The sequence below is a fragment of the Anolis sagrei genome, chromosome 5 (assembly GCF_037176765.1).
Source record: "Anolis sagrei isolate rAnoSag1 chromosome 5, rAnoSag1.mat, whole genome shotgun sequence".
Classification (NCBI taxonomy): Eukaryota; Metazoa; Chordata; class Lepidosauria; order Squamata; family Dactyloidae; genus Anolis; species Anolis sagrei.
In genome coordinates, this window is record NC_090025.1 from 173,026,642 (window position 1) to 173,046,314 (window position 19,673).

General features: G+C 40.7%; 1 protein-coding gene across 3 annotated transcripts in view; it reads right to left on the reverse strand.

The window, feature by feature from the left end:
- Window positions 1-2,006: 2,006 nt before the first annotated feature.
- The window catches only part of LOC132775834 (cystine/glutamate transporter-like), a 47,122-nt gene continuing 29,455 nt past the window's right edge, over window positions 2,007-19,673 (reverse strand). For all 3 annotated transcript variants that reach the window (XM_067469244.1, XM_067469243.1, XM_067469245.1), the window contains exons 5-14: window positions 19,478-19,593; window positions 17,865-17,990; window positions 16,988-17,087; window positions 16,409-16,453; window positions 14,987-15,110; window positions 14,386-14,489; window positions 12,429-12,525; window positions 7,286-7,435; window positions 5,040-5,214; window positions 2,007-3,531 (exon numbers count right to left, since the gene is read on the reverse strand). In XM_067469244.1, coding sequence (XP_067325345.1) covers window positions 3,467-3,531; window positions 5,040-5,214; window positions 7,286-7,435; window positions 12,429-12,525; window positions 14,386-14,489; window positions 14,987-15,110; window positions 16,409-16,453; window positions 16,988-17,087; window positions 17,865-17,990; window positions 19,478-19,593 — 1,102 coding nt within the window. In that variant the 3' untranslated portion in view covers window positions 2,007-3,466. The remainder of the gene's footprint in view (window positions 3,532-5,039; window positions 5,215-7,285; window positions 7,436-12,428; window positions 12,526-14,385; window positions 14,490-14,986; window positions 15,111-16,408; window positions 16,454-16,987; window positions 17,088-17,864; window positions 17,991-19,477; window positions 19,594-19,673) is intronic.

Consider the following 19,673-nt stretch of genomic DNA (forward strand, 5'->3'; position numbering starts at 1 on the left):
AATAGCCATTGCACTCATTAGCAACCCTATCAGCGAAAGTCAGCATGATGTATTTACTTACTTACTTACTTACTTACTTACTTAGGCAATCCCTCGTTGTCCATGTATGATGGCCTTCCAAGTACAATGTCTTGACGGTGGTTATGTAGGTGACTGTGCACCCCTATTCTTAACCCGCATGTTCTTCCACAGTGAGGGCATCGGTTTCCAGATGGAAGGTGATCCTGGTCAGGGTTGGCTGGATGCGCCTTCCTCTTGGCACGTTTCTTCCCTTCACTCTCCATTAGTGCCTCTTCAAATTCCACAACACTACTGGTCACAGCTGACCTCTAGTTAGAGCACTTGAGAGCCAAGGCTTCCCAGTTCTTGGTATCTATGCCACAGTTTTTAAGGTTACCTTTAAGCCCATCTTTCAATCTCTTTTCCTGTCCACCAACATTCCGTTTTCTGTTCTTGAGTTGCGAGTATGGTAACTGGTGATGGTGATCGGGCATTCGGACCAAATCGGACAACATTGTCTGAATGCCAGTGGAGTTGATGGCATAGGAGCATCACTTCAATGCTGGTGATAGTTGGACAGTACGCTGACATTTGTCTCTTCCCAAGAGATTTGTAGGTTTTTTCAGAGGCAATACTGATGGAATTGTTCCAGAAGTTGAGTGTGACGTCTATAGACAGTCCATGTTTCATAGGCATATAGCAGGGTTGGGAGGACAATAGCTTTATAAACAAGCACCTTGGTATGCCTGTGAATGTCTCAATCCTCAAACCTTCTCTGCGTCATTCGGAAAAATGCTGCACTCGCAGAGCTCAGACTGTTGTATTTCAATGTCAATGTTGACTTTTGAGGAGAGTTAGCAACCCTATCAGCGAAAGCCAACATGATGTAGTAGTTGGAGCATTGGACAATGATCAGTGTTCAATTCCCCTATACGTCATGGAAATCCACTGGGTTTCTTAGCTCCAGAAAATCCCATGATAGGTCTACTTTCCAAGTGCTATAAATTGAAATGACTTGAAGGCGCAAAACAATAACATGCCACCTTGATGTCAGTTTCTTCTACCTCCCTGCTAGTAAAACCAGCATCACCTACAACCACCTAACTTTTTGTAGCAATACCCAAAGCATTTTTAAAGCAATAGTTGTATGTCCAAATGGATCCTCGGTGGTTTCAGATGTATGTGCTATGGCAAATTCACAGGGTTTTCCTAGGAGTATAATTCAATCAGCAAAGAGCACAATTCCCACCCCTATTTTAATGCCTTTTACAAGCTGCTGAAAACAAAAGGCAAAATTATCCTCAAATACGCATTTGTTGCAATTTCAGATCAATTGTGAGGTTTTTAAAACCATTTTTTGTATATAAGCTTTATTGATAGTTTGGAGATTTTTTTCCCCACTTTTAATTCAATTGCTTTCTGATGGTGATATTAATGCATGTAGATGTATTTGCTGCTCAGTATTATCATTTTTGGCCCCTGCTGGTGCAGTGTGTTAAACTGCTGAGCTGCTAAACTTGCTGACCAAAAGGTTGGCAGTTTGAATCCGGGGAACGGGGCGAGCTCCCGCTGTTAGGCCCAGTTTCTGCCAACCTAGCAGTTCGAAAACATATAAATGTGAGTAGACCAATAGGTACCGCTTCTTCAGGAAGGTAACAGCACTCCATGCAGTCACGCTGGCCCCATGACCTTGGAGGCATCTACGGACAAAGCCAGCTCTTCAGCTTAGAATGGGGATGCCCACCACCCCCAAGAGTCGGACACGACTAGACTTAATGTCAAGGGGAAGCCTTTACCTTTACATTATTATCATTTAAAAAAACTTTTTGTAAGAGTTATAGTACAAAAGTGCCATTATACAGATACTTTGTTTTCATTTTGTAAGTGGGGAAGAAACCTTTTCTTTTCATATATCTTGGAATAAGAAAAAAACACTTGGAAGTGGGAATTAAAAGATCGTAGCTGGCGGCAGGATTTACAAGAAAACAGTCCAGGACAACAGAAAAGTCATTTGAATATTTATTTTTTTAAAAATCTTGAGAACTATAGCAGCTAATTCTGCAATAGCTCAACACATTTGCCAAGTCTAAAAGATTATCTGATCTAGCTTTACTATAATAAGGCTTCTTTTCTATTCAGGAGGGTATTTGACCCCTATAAATATACATATAACATTTTGCATATTGTATTCCTGATTCTTATCTCCCATTTTATACAATGTGCTTTACCTCAATAACTATTGTATTGCTCAGATATAATTATAGGTAAGATATTCACATCATGCTAATTGAAAGAAGCACGTGAATCACGTCTGAGAGGGGAGGAAAACCCATAAAGAAGTATTGTGTTGCTGTGAGTTTTCTGGGCTGTCTGGCCATGTTCCAGAAGCATTCTCTCCTCACATTTCACCCACATCTATGGCAGGCACCCTCAGAGGCTATGATGTCTGTTGGAAACTAGTCAAGTGGGATTTATATTTCTGTGGAATCAATCATAGAATCAAAGAGTTGGAAGAGACCTCATGGGCCATCCAGTCCAACCCCCTGCCAAGAAGCAGGAATATTGCATTCAAATCACCCCTGACAGATGGCCATCCAGCCTCTGTTTAAAAGCTTCCAAAGAAGGAGTCTCCACCACACTCTGGGGCAGAGAGTTCCACTGCTGAACAGCTATGTCCACAGATATATAGCTTTGTCCACAGATATATAGGCTTTGAAGCTGCAAGGCCATTAAATGCTAATCAAGGTGGCCAATTTCAACATTCATACTTGCTTCATTCAGACAAGAGTTTTTCTCCCACCCTAGACATTCCACAGATATATAAACCTCAGTTGCTTAGCTTCCAACAGACATCCTACAAACTACCTTCTGCCTTACGAATTTCTAGTGAGTCATGACTTCTCATGATATGTCTTCTTGGCTTCTAGGAAGAGTTCAAAGCTTGACTTGCTCTAAGATCCTTTTATTTATCTTTTTAGGAGTCTGTGGCCAATAGCAATTCTGAAATATCTGATAGACTTTGTTAATCCAACCATCCTCATCTCTTACCATCATCATACAAAGCAACTATTTTTTCAGTTTCTGTACAATATCATTAAAATCTATGTATAATTATTGAGTCAACACAACCAGTATTTAGGGGCTGGATATGGATTCGAATGTAACAGTATGAAGCTTGGAGCACTGGATCTATTCATCTGCATAGAAGATGCAGATTGTATCAGAATCAGCATGTATTGTGGCCTCACGAAATCAATTCAAGGTGTGGCTGAACACTCAAGCATCTTTGTCCCTTTGACCACTTGGGAAATTTTGTATTTAATGTTAAAGGCACTGAACAATCTGGAATCAGTAGGTCCCATGCAGTAAAGTGAGACATTAAATGTAAGCTAATGGAGAAAAGATTTACAAAACTGGAGTTTCAGAGTATATGGTACAGATTGTTTTTGTCTCCTTGTTGTGCTCCTTAGTAGGTCCTGATCTCTTGTTGCACCACCTTCAAGAGAATTTGAAGCTGCAGTGTAAGATAATCTGCAACACGGAAAAGATAGGAAGAGTTAAGCACCTGAATATCTCATCTGACAGTATTTAAATGTAAAATGCTACTGCTTCAATAAAAGAGCAAAAACTCAATTAGTGAAATGGTTCAATGAGGAACACCATTGTTGCTCCTGCCCCAGTAAAGTCAAAGGATTCTCCCATTCCATTGCAAACAAGAATAAATCCTTTAGCTCAAATGAGTTTGAATCACCTCACCGTAGTTTGTTAAGGTCTCATGGAGTTTTTATGTCCGTGGCCAACCAATCCTTTGAACTTGGTAAAATCAAATGACTTCAGAGATGTGATATGAGCTAAATGGGAAAGATACACACACTTCCCATTCTCTATAATGCCCCGTGCATGGATTATGTGCATGCATCTGTAATAGGGACCAGTCTGTATTTGGTTCTTTCTAAGGATCCATAGTTATTATGGATTGGATGACTCAAGACCTCGTTGATGTGAGTTTTCCTGACTGTACGGCCATGTTCCAGAAGCATTTTCTCCTGATGTTTCACCCACATCTATGGCAGGCATCCTCAGAGGTCTGTTGGAAACTAGGCAACTGAAGTTTATATATCTGTGGAATGTTTAGGGCGGGGAAAAGAATTCTTATCTGTTTGAGGCAAGTGTGAATGATGCAATTGGCCACCTTGATAAGCATTGAATAGCCTTGCAACTTCAAAACCTTACTGGTTGCTACCTGGGGGAATCCTTTGTTGTGAGGGGTTAGCTGGCCCTGGTTGTTTCATGTCAGAAATTCCCCTGATTTTTAGTGTTCCTCTTTATTTACTGTCCTGATTTTAGAGGTTTTTTTTAATACTGGTAGCCAGATTTCGTTCATTTTCATGGTTTCTTCCTTTGTTAGAGTGCCTTAGCATTTCTGTGTTCCAATATGCTGTGTCCAGGTTGGTTCATCAGGTGCTCTGCTATGGCTGACTTCTCTGCTTGAATTAGTCTGGAGTGCCTTTTATGTTCTTTGATTCATGTTTGGGTGCTTTGTTTGATGGTCTCTATGTAGACTTGTCCACAGCTGCATGGCTGATTAATATCTGCCTCAAGCAGACAAGAGTTATTTCCCCCAGCCTGGACCCTCCACAGATATATAAATCTAACTTGCCTAGTTTCCAACAAACCTCACAAACTCTGAGGATGCCTGCCACAAATGTGGGCAAAACATCAGGAGAGAATGCTTCTTGAACATAGCCATAAAGCCCGGAAAACTTACAGCAACCCAGTGATTCTGGCCATGAAAGCCTTTGATGACTTCAGAGATTATTGTGGTATGAGATAAATAGTAAAATGGGAAAGATACACACACTTCCCATTTTTTATAATGTGCTGCACATGAATTATTTGCATACATGTGTAGTAGGGAGCAGGCTGTATTAGGTCCTTTCTAAGGATCCAGAGTTATGGTGGATTGGATAAATCAAGACCTCTTTCTGTCATAATTTTAAGGATGCTGTACTATTGGATGAGAGTCAGTCTCTACTTACGAAATGTGGTTCGGCACCCATTTGGCATTGATCCATTGTTGAGCAAGTAATATACTGGAAATCCACTTAAAACCATTGCACATCCAATGCTGATGCTGACTGGGTCAGAATAGAAGGACATTCCCACCGTGAAAAGGCAGATGATAGTAAAGGAAACTGGTATGAAGAGAGGAACCTGAACAAAAAAGATTTTCAAAAACATTGTTATACATGATTAAATGATTCCAATATAATCTTTATCTAACTTTGAATAATGTTGTTGTTGTTGTTGTTTGACCTCTGTATCTGCAGAACTTATATCTATGGCTTCATTTATCCATAATTTTGCAATAATTCCCTAGCCAGTATGTGGCCACACTGCCCGGAAACAAGTTACGTATTATGTGAGTGTAATCCAAAAAAGGAACTTTTCCCAAGTTCAGTCTTTTTTCTGGATAAATCTGATCTAGTTGTGGTCACAGAAGACTAGATTGCATCCAGATTTATTCTGATCCCATCCAGACTGGGTTGATGTGATCAATATAAAATACCCTCTGAAAATGCACTTTGAATAAAGCATAATGGATCAGACATCCAACTAATGTTTTGGACCCCACTTTGGAATTGTTCTGAGAACCTTGAAGTCTGATCCACAAATGTAAAAAACAATTATTTATTTCTTAGCACAGATGGGCTAAATCTGTAAACTCTGCAGGTGAGGAACTATAAACTCTGCAGGTGAGGAACTGTTTCTCAACCTAGGGTTCGGGACTCCAAAGGGGCGTGTTGCAAGGGGGTGTCAGAGTGGTTGCCAAAGACCATGAGAAAACAGTATTTTTTGTTGGTCATGGGGGTTCTCTGTGGGAAGTCTGGCCCAATTCTATCATTGGTGGGGTTCAGAATATTTTTTGATTGTAGGTAAACTATAAATCCCAGCAACTACAAGTCCCAAATGACAAAATCCCAAATATCAAGTCTATTTTCCCTAAACTCCACCAGTGTTCACATTTAGGCATAATGAGCATTCATGCTCAGTTTGGTCCCGATCCATCATTGTTTGAGTCTACAGTGTTCTCTGGATGTAGGTGAACTACAACTCCGAAACCCAAAGTCAATGCCTACCAAACCTTTCCAGTATTTTCTGATAGTCATGGGAGTTCTGTGTGCCAAGTTTGATTCAATTTCATTGCTGGTAGAGTTCAGAATGCTCTTTGATTGTAGGTTAACTATAAATCCCAGCAACTACAACTCCCAAATGACAAAATCAATCCCCCACCCCACCAGTATTCAAATTTGGGCGTATCGGATATTTGTGCCAAATTTTGTCTAGTGAATGAAAATAAATTCTGCATATCAGATATTTACATTACAATTCATAAAAGTAGCAAAATTACAGTTATGAAGTAGCAACGAAAATAATTTTATGGTTGGGGGTCACCACAACATGAGGAATTGTATTAAGTGGTCTCGGCATTAGGAAGGTTGAGAACCACTGATACAGATAAACCAAAATTAAAATTTACTGCATGAAAAGGTAGGAATATCTTGTCTTTAGCCACAAGAGGGCAATAGGTGAAAACAAATAATGAACTATGACTGTTTTCTCTTCTGAAGACATTAACTGTGGAAGTGAGTTTTCTGAGCTATCTCCCTAACTCTTCCAAACCAAGGTATCTTCCAAATTTCATTTAGACTACATCTTCCTTCAGCCCCAGAAAGCTGGATATTAGCTGGATGTTTTGAGTAGAGTTGTAGTGCAACATGTCTGGAGGGTGGCAGGCTGAGAGAGATTACTTTCATATTTGTTTTGAACTTTTGGTGGATGTTGAGAAACCAAAAAGTTGGGATTTTAAAATCAGCTAATTTTATTTAATGCTCTTACTATTAGTAGTTAAGCCTGAGAAAGACTTCATTGTTTTATAGGAAGGGAGGAAACATGTTTGGGGGAACCACCAAACATCACAGAACAAAGAGAGTAGCTTTTCAGGAAATCCTAGATGGTCTAGACCAGTGATTCTCAACCTGTGGGTCCCCAGGTGTTTTGGCCTACAACTCCCAGAAATCCCAGCCAGTTTACCAGCTGTTGGGATTTCTGGGAGTTGAAGGCCAAAACATCTGGGGAGCCACAGGTTAAGAACCACTGGTCTAGACTCAGAGTAAGACCCTAAGAGAGCCTTATGTTTGCCATCTGAAGCCTACAAAGATGGCTTTCCAAGAAATTGTAATACAGTAAAATATACTAAAAAATAGAGCAGGAAAGAGTTTACCTTGAATGGACTCAGTATCTCAGGATGACGGCAACGATGAACTATAAGTCCAAGGGTGGCTAATCCTATGAAAAGCCATCGGGAGAAGCTGAAGAAGTTCAGTAGGTGGTAAAGATCTCCCACACAAATCATAGCCGTGACCAAAGGGAACTGGGAAGTTATAATGATAACAGATACGTAGTAAACTTCAGTCTTAGATGTTGAAATATAATAGAGCTCAGTACTTAAAGCAGGAATGGGCAAACTTCAGCCATCCAGGTGTTGTGGACTTCAACTGCCACAATTCCTAACAGCTTACCGGCTGTTAGGAATTGTGGGAGTTCAAGTTCAAAACACCTAAGGGCCGAAGTTTGCACATGCCTGACTTAAAGTGTTTTTTAATGTATTTATTTACAGGTATTCCACCCTTCTCGCACCACAGGGGACTCAGGGCGGATCACAGTGCACATATACATGGCAAACATTCAATGCCATAGACTCACAACATATATAGACAGACACACAGAGGCTATTTAACTTTCCAGCTTCATGAGGGTATGCTTCGAGTTCCGACCACCATGGGAGCTGTCGCTTCACCGTCCACTTGTGACACTGATAGAGTACTTCCTCATCCTTTTGCATGTTGCTGGAGATTTTTCTGGTGTTGCAAATTAGTTAAATTAGCCTCCCCACATAAGCGGTACCTAAATTTCCTACTTGACAGATGCAACTGTCTTTCAGGCTGCAAAGGTCAACAGCAAGCTAGACAAATGGTCAGGAGCTTACTCCAACCCGGACTGGCTTCGAACTCATGTCCTTTCAGTCAGTAGTGATTTTAATGTAGCTGACTTCCAACCAGCTGCACCATAACCCGGTCCTACCAACCCGTTTTTAAATGTTTTCGAGCAGCAGTGATAGGGTCAGGTAGTTTTAGGTAAAGGAAAGTCACCTATTCCAGCAATTCCTAAAATTTGGATCTCCAGATGTCTTGGACTTCAGCTCCCAGAATTTTTGACTGTTGGCTTGGAGATGAAGTTGCAAACACTTAGAGGACCAAAGTTTGAGAGCCACTATCTTACTCCTCACATCCTCGAGAAGGAATCTGGTATTCTAACTGGGGCTTGCCAACTCTACGTCTTATCTCCTTATTATCTGAAGTTTACCAAAAGTGAAACTAGTTTAGCTCAGTGTGGGGTGTGTGTGTGCTTTGAATGTAATCTGTCGGAGGTGCTTTGAATGTGATTTCCCTGCTTCCTGGCAAGGGGTTGGACTTGATGTCCCACGAGGTCTCTTCCAACTCTATAATTCTATGATTCTATGACATATAGCTCCTCCAGATGGCCAATAAGCCCAGTAAAAATAGGGCTACTATGTTGCAATGATACCTAGTTCATAGTAGTTGTTCCCATTCCACATTATGATTGATTGTATGTGTATGCCATCTTCTGCCCAGAGTGGGACCCAAGACAAATTTCAAAACAATTAAAATATTTGGTAAATTCAGTCATGCCATAAATATCTTTCATGTCTTGATGGAAGGGTAGGGAACGGTGGCATGGCCAGATGTACAGAAGGAATGAAGACAATGGATCGTGCTATGGATATTAAGTTATCCTGGGACTTTAAAAACAAGCAAACATAATACCTCCTGTCCTGGGTTTCATAGGCTCCAGCTGGAGGTGATCAAATTCATGATGGATAAACTGGAACAAGGAGATACAACCCCAATCCTTTCCTATCTTTAGTGGATTTCTTACAATAAAGCTTTTGTTTGTTTCTCTAGCCATTGGTGTCTTTGCGTGTCAATCAGTATCCCTAGCTGCTCTTTCTCTCCATTGTAAGCGACTATAGCAGGAATGTGCTGAAACCTATAACAAAGAGTGGCTCATGCCTTTAGGGATTCTTTTGTGATAGAGGAGGACTCCTGTCTATATGCAATCTTCAAATTCTATTTTGAGGTAGACCAAAGAATAAAAACCAAAATCCTTATCTGGGTATTCGAAAGTTTTTTCATCTGGCAAAAATGTTTGAAAACCCAATTTCTATGTATGGTTGTGAAGGCTGTGTAGTGAAGAAAACCAAAAAAGAGAGAGGACAACGTATTTGAAAAACTGTAAGAACACTATTGACCACTAAAAATACGTATCATTGGGTTTTATAGCAAATGGAAGAGTCAACATGATGCAGTGGTTAGAGCAATTCTGGAGCAGGCATGGGCAAACATCAGCCCTCCAGGTGTTTTGGACTCCAACTCCCACAATTCCTAACAGCCTACGGCTGTTAGGAATTGTGGAACTTGAAGTTCAAAACACCTGGAGGGCTGAAGTTTGCCCATGCCTGCTCTGGAGAGATTCTGGTTGGGATAAAAACAACTGCTAATTTGATGTACCACTAATGTTCGTACTGCTACTAGTTATGTCTGAGAAGCACTTCATTATCTTAAAAGAGGGCAGGGCTGACACAATTTAAGGAACCACTAAATGACATGGAAGAAGAAGAATATATTCTTAAAGAAATCCTAGGTGGTCTAGAAAATTAAGACCCCAAGAGAGGGCTCAGCCACAGAATGATAGTGAACCTCACAATTCCAAGGTGAAAAGAAAAAGAAAAAAATGTTCATTACAAAAGACAATATTATGAATAAGTGAGAATCAAACAGCTGAAATGTTTTACAAAATATCATTACAAAACATAGGTACCAGGCACAGCTGGTAAATCATCAGCAGTGATAAGATCTACCAACCGAAAGGTTGCCATTTCGAAGCCCCGGGTCGGCATGAGCACCCAGCTCACTGTTTACCTAAGCAGTTCAAAAACAGCTTAGAGCTATAAGTAGAGAAATTGGGTACTGTTAAAAAGAGGAGGATAAAGGTAAAGGTTTTCCCATGACATTAAGTCTAGTCATCTAGACCTAGAATCATAGAATCATATGTCGTCTCCAACTCTGGGGGTTGATGCTCATCTCCATTTCTAAGCTGAAGAGCCGGTGTTGCCTGTAGACACTTCCAAGGTCATGTGGCCAGCATGACTGCATGGAGTGCCATTACCTTCCCGCCGAAGAGGTATCTATTGATTTACTCACATTGGCATGTTTTCAAACTGCTAGGTTGGCAGAAGCTGGGGCTAACAGCGGGAGCTCACCTCACTTCCCGGATTTGAACTTGTGACCTTTCGATCAGCAAGTTCAACAACTCAGTGGTTTAACCCACTGCACCACTGAAGGATCCACTGGAGGTTTTTTACGATACCATTAAAAAAAGATCAGAAAATGCCCGGCGACCAAAAGGAAGGAGGAAGTCCTGATGACTCTTCGTCATATGGAGCAACAGCACCCCCCCCCATGGCTGGATTCGAGCACAACCTCCAAGGCGCCAAAAACCAACATACCTCCTTTCAAGTCTGATCCTGTCCTGTCATCCAGACGGCATTGAATGTTTGCCATATATGTGTACTGTGATCCCCCTGAGACCCCTTGGGGACATAGGGCAGAATATAAATATAGTGTTGTTGTTGTTGCTGTTGTTAGGTACCCACTAGAGTTGTCAACTAATTAACTATTTTTAGATGAATCATCTGGAATTTAATGGATGGACATATGCATTTTCATATCACTGAATGCATGATAACCTTAAGTGCGAGGAATGTTCTTAATTGTGGATTTTCTTCCTCAGGATCTGTTCGTCTATTGCAGCCAAAAAACAAAGAGGCAAAGAGTCTCATGGCACCTCAAAGACGAACTAATTTATTTCCTTGTTGGCTTTTTCAGAGCTGTTCCAGACAGGGCTAATATGTCAAGAGATTGTGGGATTTGTTGATGTAGTTCCTAGAGTTGTTTTAAAATATTCTAATGTGTTTCTTTAGTCCTAGATTACTTTTTTGAGTTAGCAGCATCAACTGTAACAACTTAAGTTGGTGTCTTTTTATTAAACATAAAAAGTTCTCTTCACCTTTCTTTAAAAAATATAAATAGAGAATCTCAGAACTTGTCTGCACAGACTGAATAGTCCATACTCGTCTTGTCATTGCTCCTACCTGTCTTCGCAATGTTCTTTTACTTCTGATGTTTATTACAGGGCAAACCCAGTTAACAAAGTCTAGCCCCATGTTAAGAAGAGTCAGGGAATGCTCCAGAGTTTGCTCCAAACTCCTGAATATACCACGACTTCGGAACAGTGTTGGCAGCAGGACTGGGTGCAATGTGGTCCACTCTACTGTCCACACAGTCTCCTGCCACCATTCCTTTTTCCCTGAGCTCATTAGGAGAAAAGGGGATGAATCAGACCAATGTTTCCTCCATTACCATTGCCAGAAGACCACAGAACTCAATGAGAGCTCATGGTTGTCGCAGGTGCCCTGTGCTAACCACACAACCAGTAATCAGTAACACTTATAATATGAGAATCCCCACTTCTTTGAACCAATATGAATAAACCTATGAACTACACCGGGATTGTGGCACAGCTGGCTGAGTGTCAGCTGCATTAAGATCACTCTGACCAAAAATGTCATGAGTTCGAAGCCAGCCCAGGTTGGAGTTGGTTTCCAACCAATTGTGTAGCCTGTTGTCGACTTTTGCAACCCGAAAGACAATTGCATCTGTCAAGTAGGAAAATTAGGTCCCACCTTAAACTGTGGGGAGGCTAAATTAACTAATTTATGAGGCCATAAAGAAGACTCCAGCAAAGCACTCCAGCGGGGAAGCATGCGGGGAGTGCGGAAGTACTTTATCAGCATCACAGATGGATGATGAAAGCGACATCTCCCCTGGCGACCAGAAAAAGTTAAATAGCCTCTGTGTATGTCTGTATATGTTTGTATGTCAAAAATTGGCATTGAATGTTTGCCATATATGTGTACACTGTAATCCGCCCTGAGTGAGAAGGGCGGAATATAAAAGCTGTAAATAAATAAAATAATAATACAGCCTGCTTCTTCAAATGCTGACCAGCTATATAGTCCGTGGAAACCTATGTAAAACCAACAGATTAGTGTTTAGGATGCCTATAAGCGATTTCCTTTTATATTTATTCTAGGAAAGCTTAGAATACACATTGAAAATATGTATTATTTTATGGAATATACTACATCTTTTTCTCTGTTCAGACTTTCAGAAGAAACCGATAAAGGAAAAGTTGGATGCTGTATGAAAAGAAGAAGACCTTACCATCAGCATAACAGCTGGCAGGGGTGTATGCCTTTGAATGTGGATCATGGAGAAGAGGGAAGGCCACTGACCTTCCCTTGAAGCTACAAACAATGTCCTGTATGGAGGAAACAAGGAGTAAAAGTAAGCATTCAAGGAATCTTTTATGGAATACACAGACTGCAAGTGTATTGTGTTTGAGCACTTTTATACTATCCCATAACCAACAAAGAACCACTGTAACAATCCATCCTCTTTTATTTCAGAGGTTAAATAGCATTAGAACTTTGAAGGGTGTTAGGGAAATTTGATTGGTCCACTCAGCTGAACGTACATTGATAACTGGGACAGGATATAGTGAACACATAACACCCTGGTCACAACAGCTCCACTGGTTTATTGTCAAAGGCTTTCATGGCTGGAATCACTGGGTTGTTGTAGGTTTTTGTGGGCTGTATGGCCATGTTCTAGAAGCATTTTCTCCTGACGTTTCACCTGCATCTATGGCAAGCATCCTCAGGGGTTGTGAGGTCCTCAGAGGTTGTGACCTCACAAACCCTGAGGATGCTTGCCATAGATGCAGGTGAAACATCAGGAGAACATGCTTCTAGAACATGGTCATACAGCCCGAAAAACCTACAGCAACCCAGCTCCACTGGTTTCTTGGCTGTTTTTGAACACAATACAAAGTGCTGGTGATCAGCATTATGTGGCTAAGTTCCAGGTTATCTATTATCCCATATGTGCCTAATAGGCATGTGTGATCCATGGCTGTAAATGGTTCTAAAGTTCTTACAAACTAGGGGGCACTGGTGCTTTGTTTCTAAAGTGTTTCTAAAGTTTTGGTGATGAAAATTTCAGAACTCTAACAAAACTTTCAAAATTTCATTAGAAATGGCAGTTCGTAATTGGTTCTGTCATAAAAACATGCCAAAAAAGTTTAGAACCATGGATTGCCTAACCATGTTTTGAAATCTTCTACAGAAGAAATGCATGTGCCAAATAGCATCAGAGTGTGGTCAAGATGGCAACAGTGGGTTGCTGTGAGTTTTCCGGGCTGTATGGTCACGTTCCAGAAGCATTCTCTCCTGATGTTTTGCCCACATCTATGGCAGGTATCCTCAGAGGTAGTGAGATCAACCTCTAAAGATGCCTGCCATAGATGTGGGCAAAACATCAGGACACAGTAATCCAGTGATTCTGGTCATGAGGAAGAACATACAAGTTAGGAGAAGCTGCAATAATTTGCTTCAGCCTGAGGCTACTAGAAAGAGTCTACCTCTCTTTTTCCACCCCCTCTCCCTTAGTTAATTGAGAAAAAACTACTTTTGTATTTTGAACTCAGTTTGCAGTATCTGAAAGAGCCCCCAGTGGCGCAGTGGGTTAAAGCACTGTGCCGACAAAACTGAAGACCGACAGGTCGCAGGTTCGAATCCGGGGAGAGGCGGATGAGCTCCCTCTATTAGCTCCAGCTCCTCATGCGGGGACATGAGAGAAGCCTCCCACAAGGATGATAAAACATAAAAAATCATCCAGGCATCCCCTGGGCAATGTCCTTGCAGACAGCCAATTCTCTCACATCAGGAGCAGTGGCTCCTGACACGACAAAAAAAAAGTATCTGAAAGAAGCTGAGGACAAAGCCAAAAGTGGGAGAAAGAAATTGAGACCTTTTAAAAGAAGCTGAAAAAGTGAAGCAATAGATGATTAATTGGGTCCTACCTTGCTACACCGGGACAGTTGGAGGGTTTGGAGACATGCTTCCTAAAGAGATTAGACTGACACTCTCCTGACTATCTATTCATTTTGGCAAGCCTTTAATGGTTGACTGATTTGGGAGAAAGAGCCTTTCAGAAAGTATTGCACAGTTGTTCTATGTATGCCCTCCAACATTATTTACTGGTTTTAATGGCCTATATGGTTACTCTCTATTCCCCTTTCCCATTTTCCAAAGGTAGACTGAAAACACCAAACTCTGACCTTGAAAATGTAAAAATTCCTCCATTCATGGTTCCAAAACACGACAAGGAAACCAGGATAGGAATCACAGATATAAGGCTCTGGAAGGCTTGGCGTGCAAAACTCTGGAATGGGGGAAAGGAGGCACATTACACCTATAAACACCAAATCTATTAAGAAATACAACCAACCACCAGTAAAAAAAATACTCTTTTTCAGTAAGCTGATTTGATCTCCAGCTCTCTTTCCTTTTAATTCTACCTGTTATCCATCATGTCAGGGATCAGCTGCATTTAATAAGTTCATTGATCATATGCTGGAGTGCCATATCCTGCAACTGTGCGCAGATCAGAGTGTGGAAAAGTTACCTTTAGGACAGCAGCTCCCACAATCCCCCTAATAGGATGACTATGCTGTGATTAGGGGAACTATTGTCCAAAACGTACCTTTTCCAGTTTTCTACATCTCTTTAGGGCACTATTTGGTACAACCAGTGTCTATTTCCCATCATCTAACAAAATGAATTTGTCTTCCATGAACTGTAAAATGATGCCCCCATCCCACCCCCAGGACTGGGTGGAATTTGGTTGGATATTAGCAACAATGCTGGCTTTCAACTCACCACAGCTACCGCCTGGGAGGCCAAAACATCTGCTGCTGTCAGTACAGTGTAATAGGAAACATTGGTAAGCATATATCCCACAATCACAGTGATCACAGAAACAATCACAGCCAGAGGAAGATTTCTACAAAAAGAAAAAAAATGGGGGGAAAGAGAGGAGACAGTGAGTATAACTGACCTCATCCTGAATTACATGCAAGCTTTAAACATTTTATGCATATTAAACATTGTTTTCTCTTTAATGTAAAGGATCCAGTAGAAAAAAAACATGAGAGGTAGAATATCAGAGTTAAGTACACGTTTAGTTATGATACAGTGTTGATCCAAAAATGCAATACTTGGGGAAGGTATTGTTTTAATATAACTTCCAGAATTTCCTAGTCCAACTCCTGAGTGTCGAACAGGAAAAGTAACATTTCCAAGTTCTGAAATGAAATAAAAAATGAAGAGTAGAAAGGGGACCAGAATGAGAAGGGGTTTCTGCAAGACAGAAGTAACCATTCTCATGTTTCCACTAAACTTATCCCTGTAAGAGGGGTAAGAATGAGACATTGAGAACGCTCATATCATCAAATCCCCCCACACACCATTGTCCCTTTAGATCAGTGATTCTCAACCTTCCTAATGCCGCAACCCCATAACACAGTTCTTCATGTTGTGGTGATTCCCAACCCATAAAATTATTTTCATTGCTACTTCATAACTGTAATTTTGCTACTGTTAGGAATTATAATGTAAATATCTGAAATGGAGGATGCATTTTCATTCACTGGACCAAATTTGGCGCAAATGCACAATATGCCCAAATTTGAATACTGGTGGGGTTGGGGTGGGGGAGGTGATTTTGTCATTTGGCAGTTGTAGTAGCTGGGATTTATAGTTAACCTACAATATAAGAGCATTTTGAACTCCACCACCAATTGAATTGAACCAAACTTGGCACACAGAACTCCTACGACCAACAGAAAACACTGGAAGGGTTTGGTGGGCATTGACCTTGAGTTTCGGAATTGCTCCCCTACATCCAGAGAGCACGGTGGATTCAAACAGTGATGGATCAGGACCAAACTTGGCACAGATACGCAATATACCCAAATGTAAACACAGATGGAGTTTGGGGGAAAATAGATCTTGACATTTGGGAGTTGTAGTTGCTCGGATTTATAGTTCATCTACAATCAAAAGCATTCTGAACCCCACCAACGATAGAATTGGGCCAAACCTCCCATGCAGAGCTCCTATGACCAACCGAAAATACTGTGTTTTCTGATGGTCTTTGGTGACCCTCTGGCACCCCCTCACGACCCTCCCCAGGGGTCCTGACCATGAGGATGAGAAACACTTATCTTGAATCTACATAATTTCTTCTCCCTGACTGTCTCTGAATTCGTCTATCATAAAACCTTCCTTTCCCAGACTCACCGTTCTGGCTTCACTAGTTCTTCTCTCACAAAACATGTCTGAAACCTGCATCATGGAAGGAAAAAAGGGAGGAGGTTGTAAACTTATTTCACTAACAATGAGAAGTCTTTAGAGGGTATTACCTGTATACAAGCCAATCCAGTATACAGGCATTCCCTGAGTTAGAAACATCCAACTTGCAAATGACTCATAGTTAAGAACGGGCATGAGACAAGAGGAAGCGAGAGAAATCTACCCCTAGGGAGGGAAATTCACTCTTGAAAGAGTGGTCATGGGGAAAAGATGTCTCCACTGAAGCTTTAGCACAAATCCTTGTTTCTAAAGCAAGCCAAATTCTTCAAAATCCAATTATCACAGAAAGTGAGGTGAAATCTTCTGAACAGGGGCACAGACAGCAAAACGAACTCCACATTCACATTCTCTCAATCTAAAAGGAAGGCAATGGCAAACCTCCTCTGAATAAATACTGCCAAGGAAACCCCATGATATAATGGCCATATGTCAGAGTTGACTTGAAGGCGCATAACAAAAACAACAACAAAAGAGGGTATTGTGAAAACATATTTGAACTCTGCATACCATCCTGAATAGGCAAACATTCCTGCATAAAAAGCCAGTGGTAGTTTGTCCAGAACCAGCATCTGAGTGTTGAAAGCATCCTGGAAATTTTCTGTGTGACCTAAAGAATATCATGCAGTTAGAAGTCACAGGAACTTTTTAAAGTTGACAACAAAAAGCCTAGGACTACCTTAAGATAACATTTGTACTGCAAACTATCACATATTTTGGATGCATTTGCTAAAGTGGCTGTAAGGCACATGGGCTCATGTCCAGTAAAATAAGTTCAGGTCCTAGACTTTTGGTTACTGTTTGTGTGACAAAAGACTAACATGGCTACCTCACTGAAAAACTCTCAACATAGTTAGGATAATATGTAAATAATGTTTTCTTTGACTATATATATACGAGAGGACTATAGTCCACATTTTGTAGGGCATCTTTGAAAGGACAGGAATGAAGTGACCGCATGATTGGGTTGTGACCTGATCCATAATGAGCAATGGAAAGTTGGGCAGGGAGACATACAATGAGTCCAAGAGAAAGCTGCAATTTTCAACAGGTCTAATTAAGGCATTTTTATGTTGGAATAATATATTTAATATCATTATATATTGTTAACCTTTCTGTGCTCATGCATGCACATGTGCCGAGGTGCAGATCTATGGAGGTCTTTTTTCAGGCTTTTCTAAGCACAGTGTTTGTATTCCTAGGTTTCTTTCCTTTCAAATAGTACTTTAGTGAATTATTTTTCATTAACCCCTTCTGCCCTCTTGCTGCCTGGCCGTGGCCACCCTTTTCAATACACTCTGATGTTGCTTGAACCCAAGTCCCAATATTTATGTGTGGAATAGTGGTATGTAATGATGACAAGCACAACACCAAGAAGATGGAATACCTTGGGCTAGAAGCATCATGCCTGGCACAATGATGAGAGCAAGAGCTGCCAACTTAATGATGGACAAAATAGTCTGAATCCTGGCACTCCAGCTGACACTCCAAGAGTTCAGAATTAGGACAATATCTGGTTGAAAAAAAGGAAAAGGCTTTGGAGCGGCATGAGGGCATTAGTCAATTTATACATGTATACATACATACATACATACATACATAAATACCCACTAGGCATGGGCAATCCATGGTTCTAAATGGTTCTAAAGTACTTACAAAACTAAGGGGTGCTGGTGCTTCGCTTCTACAGTGTTGCTAAAGTTCTGGTGGTGAAAATTTCAGAACTCTAACAAAACTTTCAAAATTTCATTATTATTTCCTTATTGGCAATTTTTATGACAGAACCAATCAGGAACTGCAATTTATAATGAAATTTTGAAAGTTTTGTTAGAGTTCTGAAATTTTCACCACCAGAACTTTGGCAACACTTTAGAAGCAAAGCACTAGTGCCCCCTAGTTTTGTAAGTACTTTAAAACCATTTAGAGCCATGGATTGCTCATGCCTAATTACCTACCAGAAATTACAAAGACATTCACAGTTTTGCTACCTTTGTAAAGGGCTTACTGTATTATTTAATAATCTGAGTCTATTACAGGAAGCTTTATGGCTGTGTTTCAATAATTAAAACCAAATTCCAATTGTTCATCCTGACTATGGATATAAAATTAATAGGACTTATGCATGCATTAACTTATCAATCAACCATTTTGACAGCCCACCTTTTCCCCAAGAGTGGGATACACGGCAGTTTATAGAATAAAAAGAAACACAAGTAAACCATATACAGCAAAAGATGTACAAAAAGTTAAAATAATACTAAATTACCCATGGAAATGAATCTATACAAAACATTGATTTAAAATGCAGATTAAGAGCAGTAGAGCACTTAAACAAAAGTCATTATGTAAAATAAGCTATTCTACTATACTTATTAATATTCCACCCTATCTCCCTGAGAAGATTCAGGGCAGATTACAGTACACATATACAGCAAACATTCATCACCATTATACAATTAACAAAGACAGGCAGTACATAAACAGAAGTAAAGGCTCTTTTTCGATCTCCAGCATCTGGAGGCTGTGCTCAACTCTGGCCATGGGTGGGGGATGCTGTCGCTCCATTTTCCCTGCCGAGGAGCTTTGTTGTCTTTAGAAGTTCTCCTGATCAAATTGCCAGCATGTCTGCATGGGTGCCTTTATTACAACCCCCCCCCCCCCAAGCAGTACATATATATCTACTCATATTACTGTTTTCGAACTGCTAGGTGAGCAGAAGCTGGGCTGACGGTTGGAAGCTCACCACAACCCAGGATTGAACTATCCACCTTTCGATTGGCAAGATTTTCTGCAGCTGGCAGTTCAACCTGCTGTGCTAAAGCCCAGCCCTAGTTGGAATATTCTAGTTGGAATAAAAAAGTCTTCACTTGATAGCCAAAGGACAGCAAAAAGGGAGCCAACCTAGCATTCAACAATTATTTCAATAGCCCTACTCTAATTGGAAGTAGCCATTAAGTCTTTATAGATATAAAATGGACAGTATTTCCATTTTGGACTTACAGTAGCCGAGAAGAGCAACAAGTTTCACAGCCAGCAGTGGAGCTGGGCAGGGGGCAAAAAATGGCTCCAATATGTAACGTCCAAATGCCAAGGAAACCACTGCACTATTGGCTGGCCTGAAGAGAAAAAATGTGGGTTATATTCCTTGATGAGACCTCAAGGCTATGCAAGATGGTATTTATTTGCCAGGTCAATA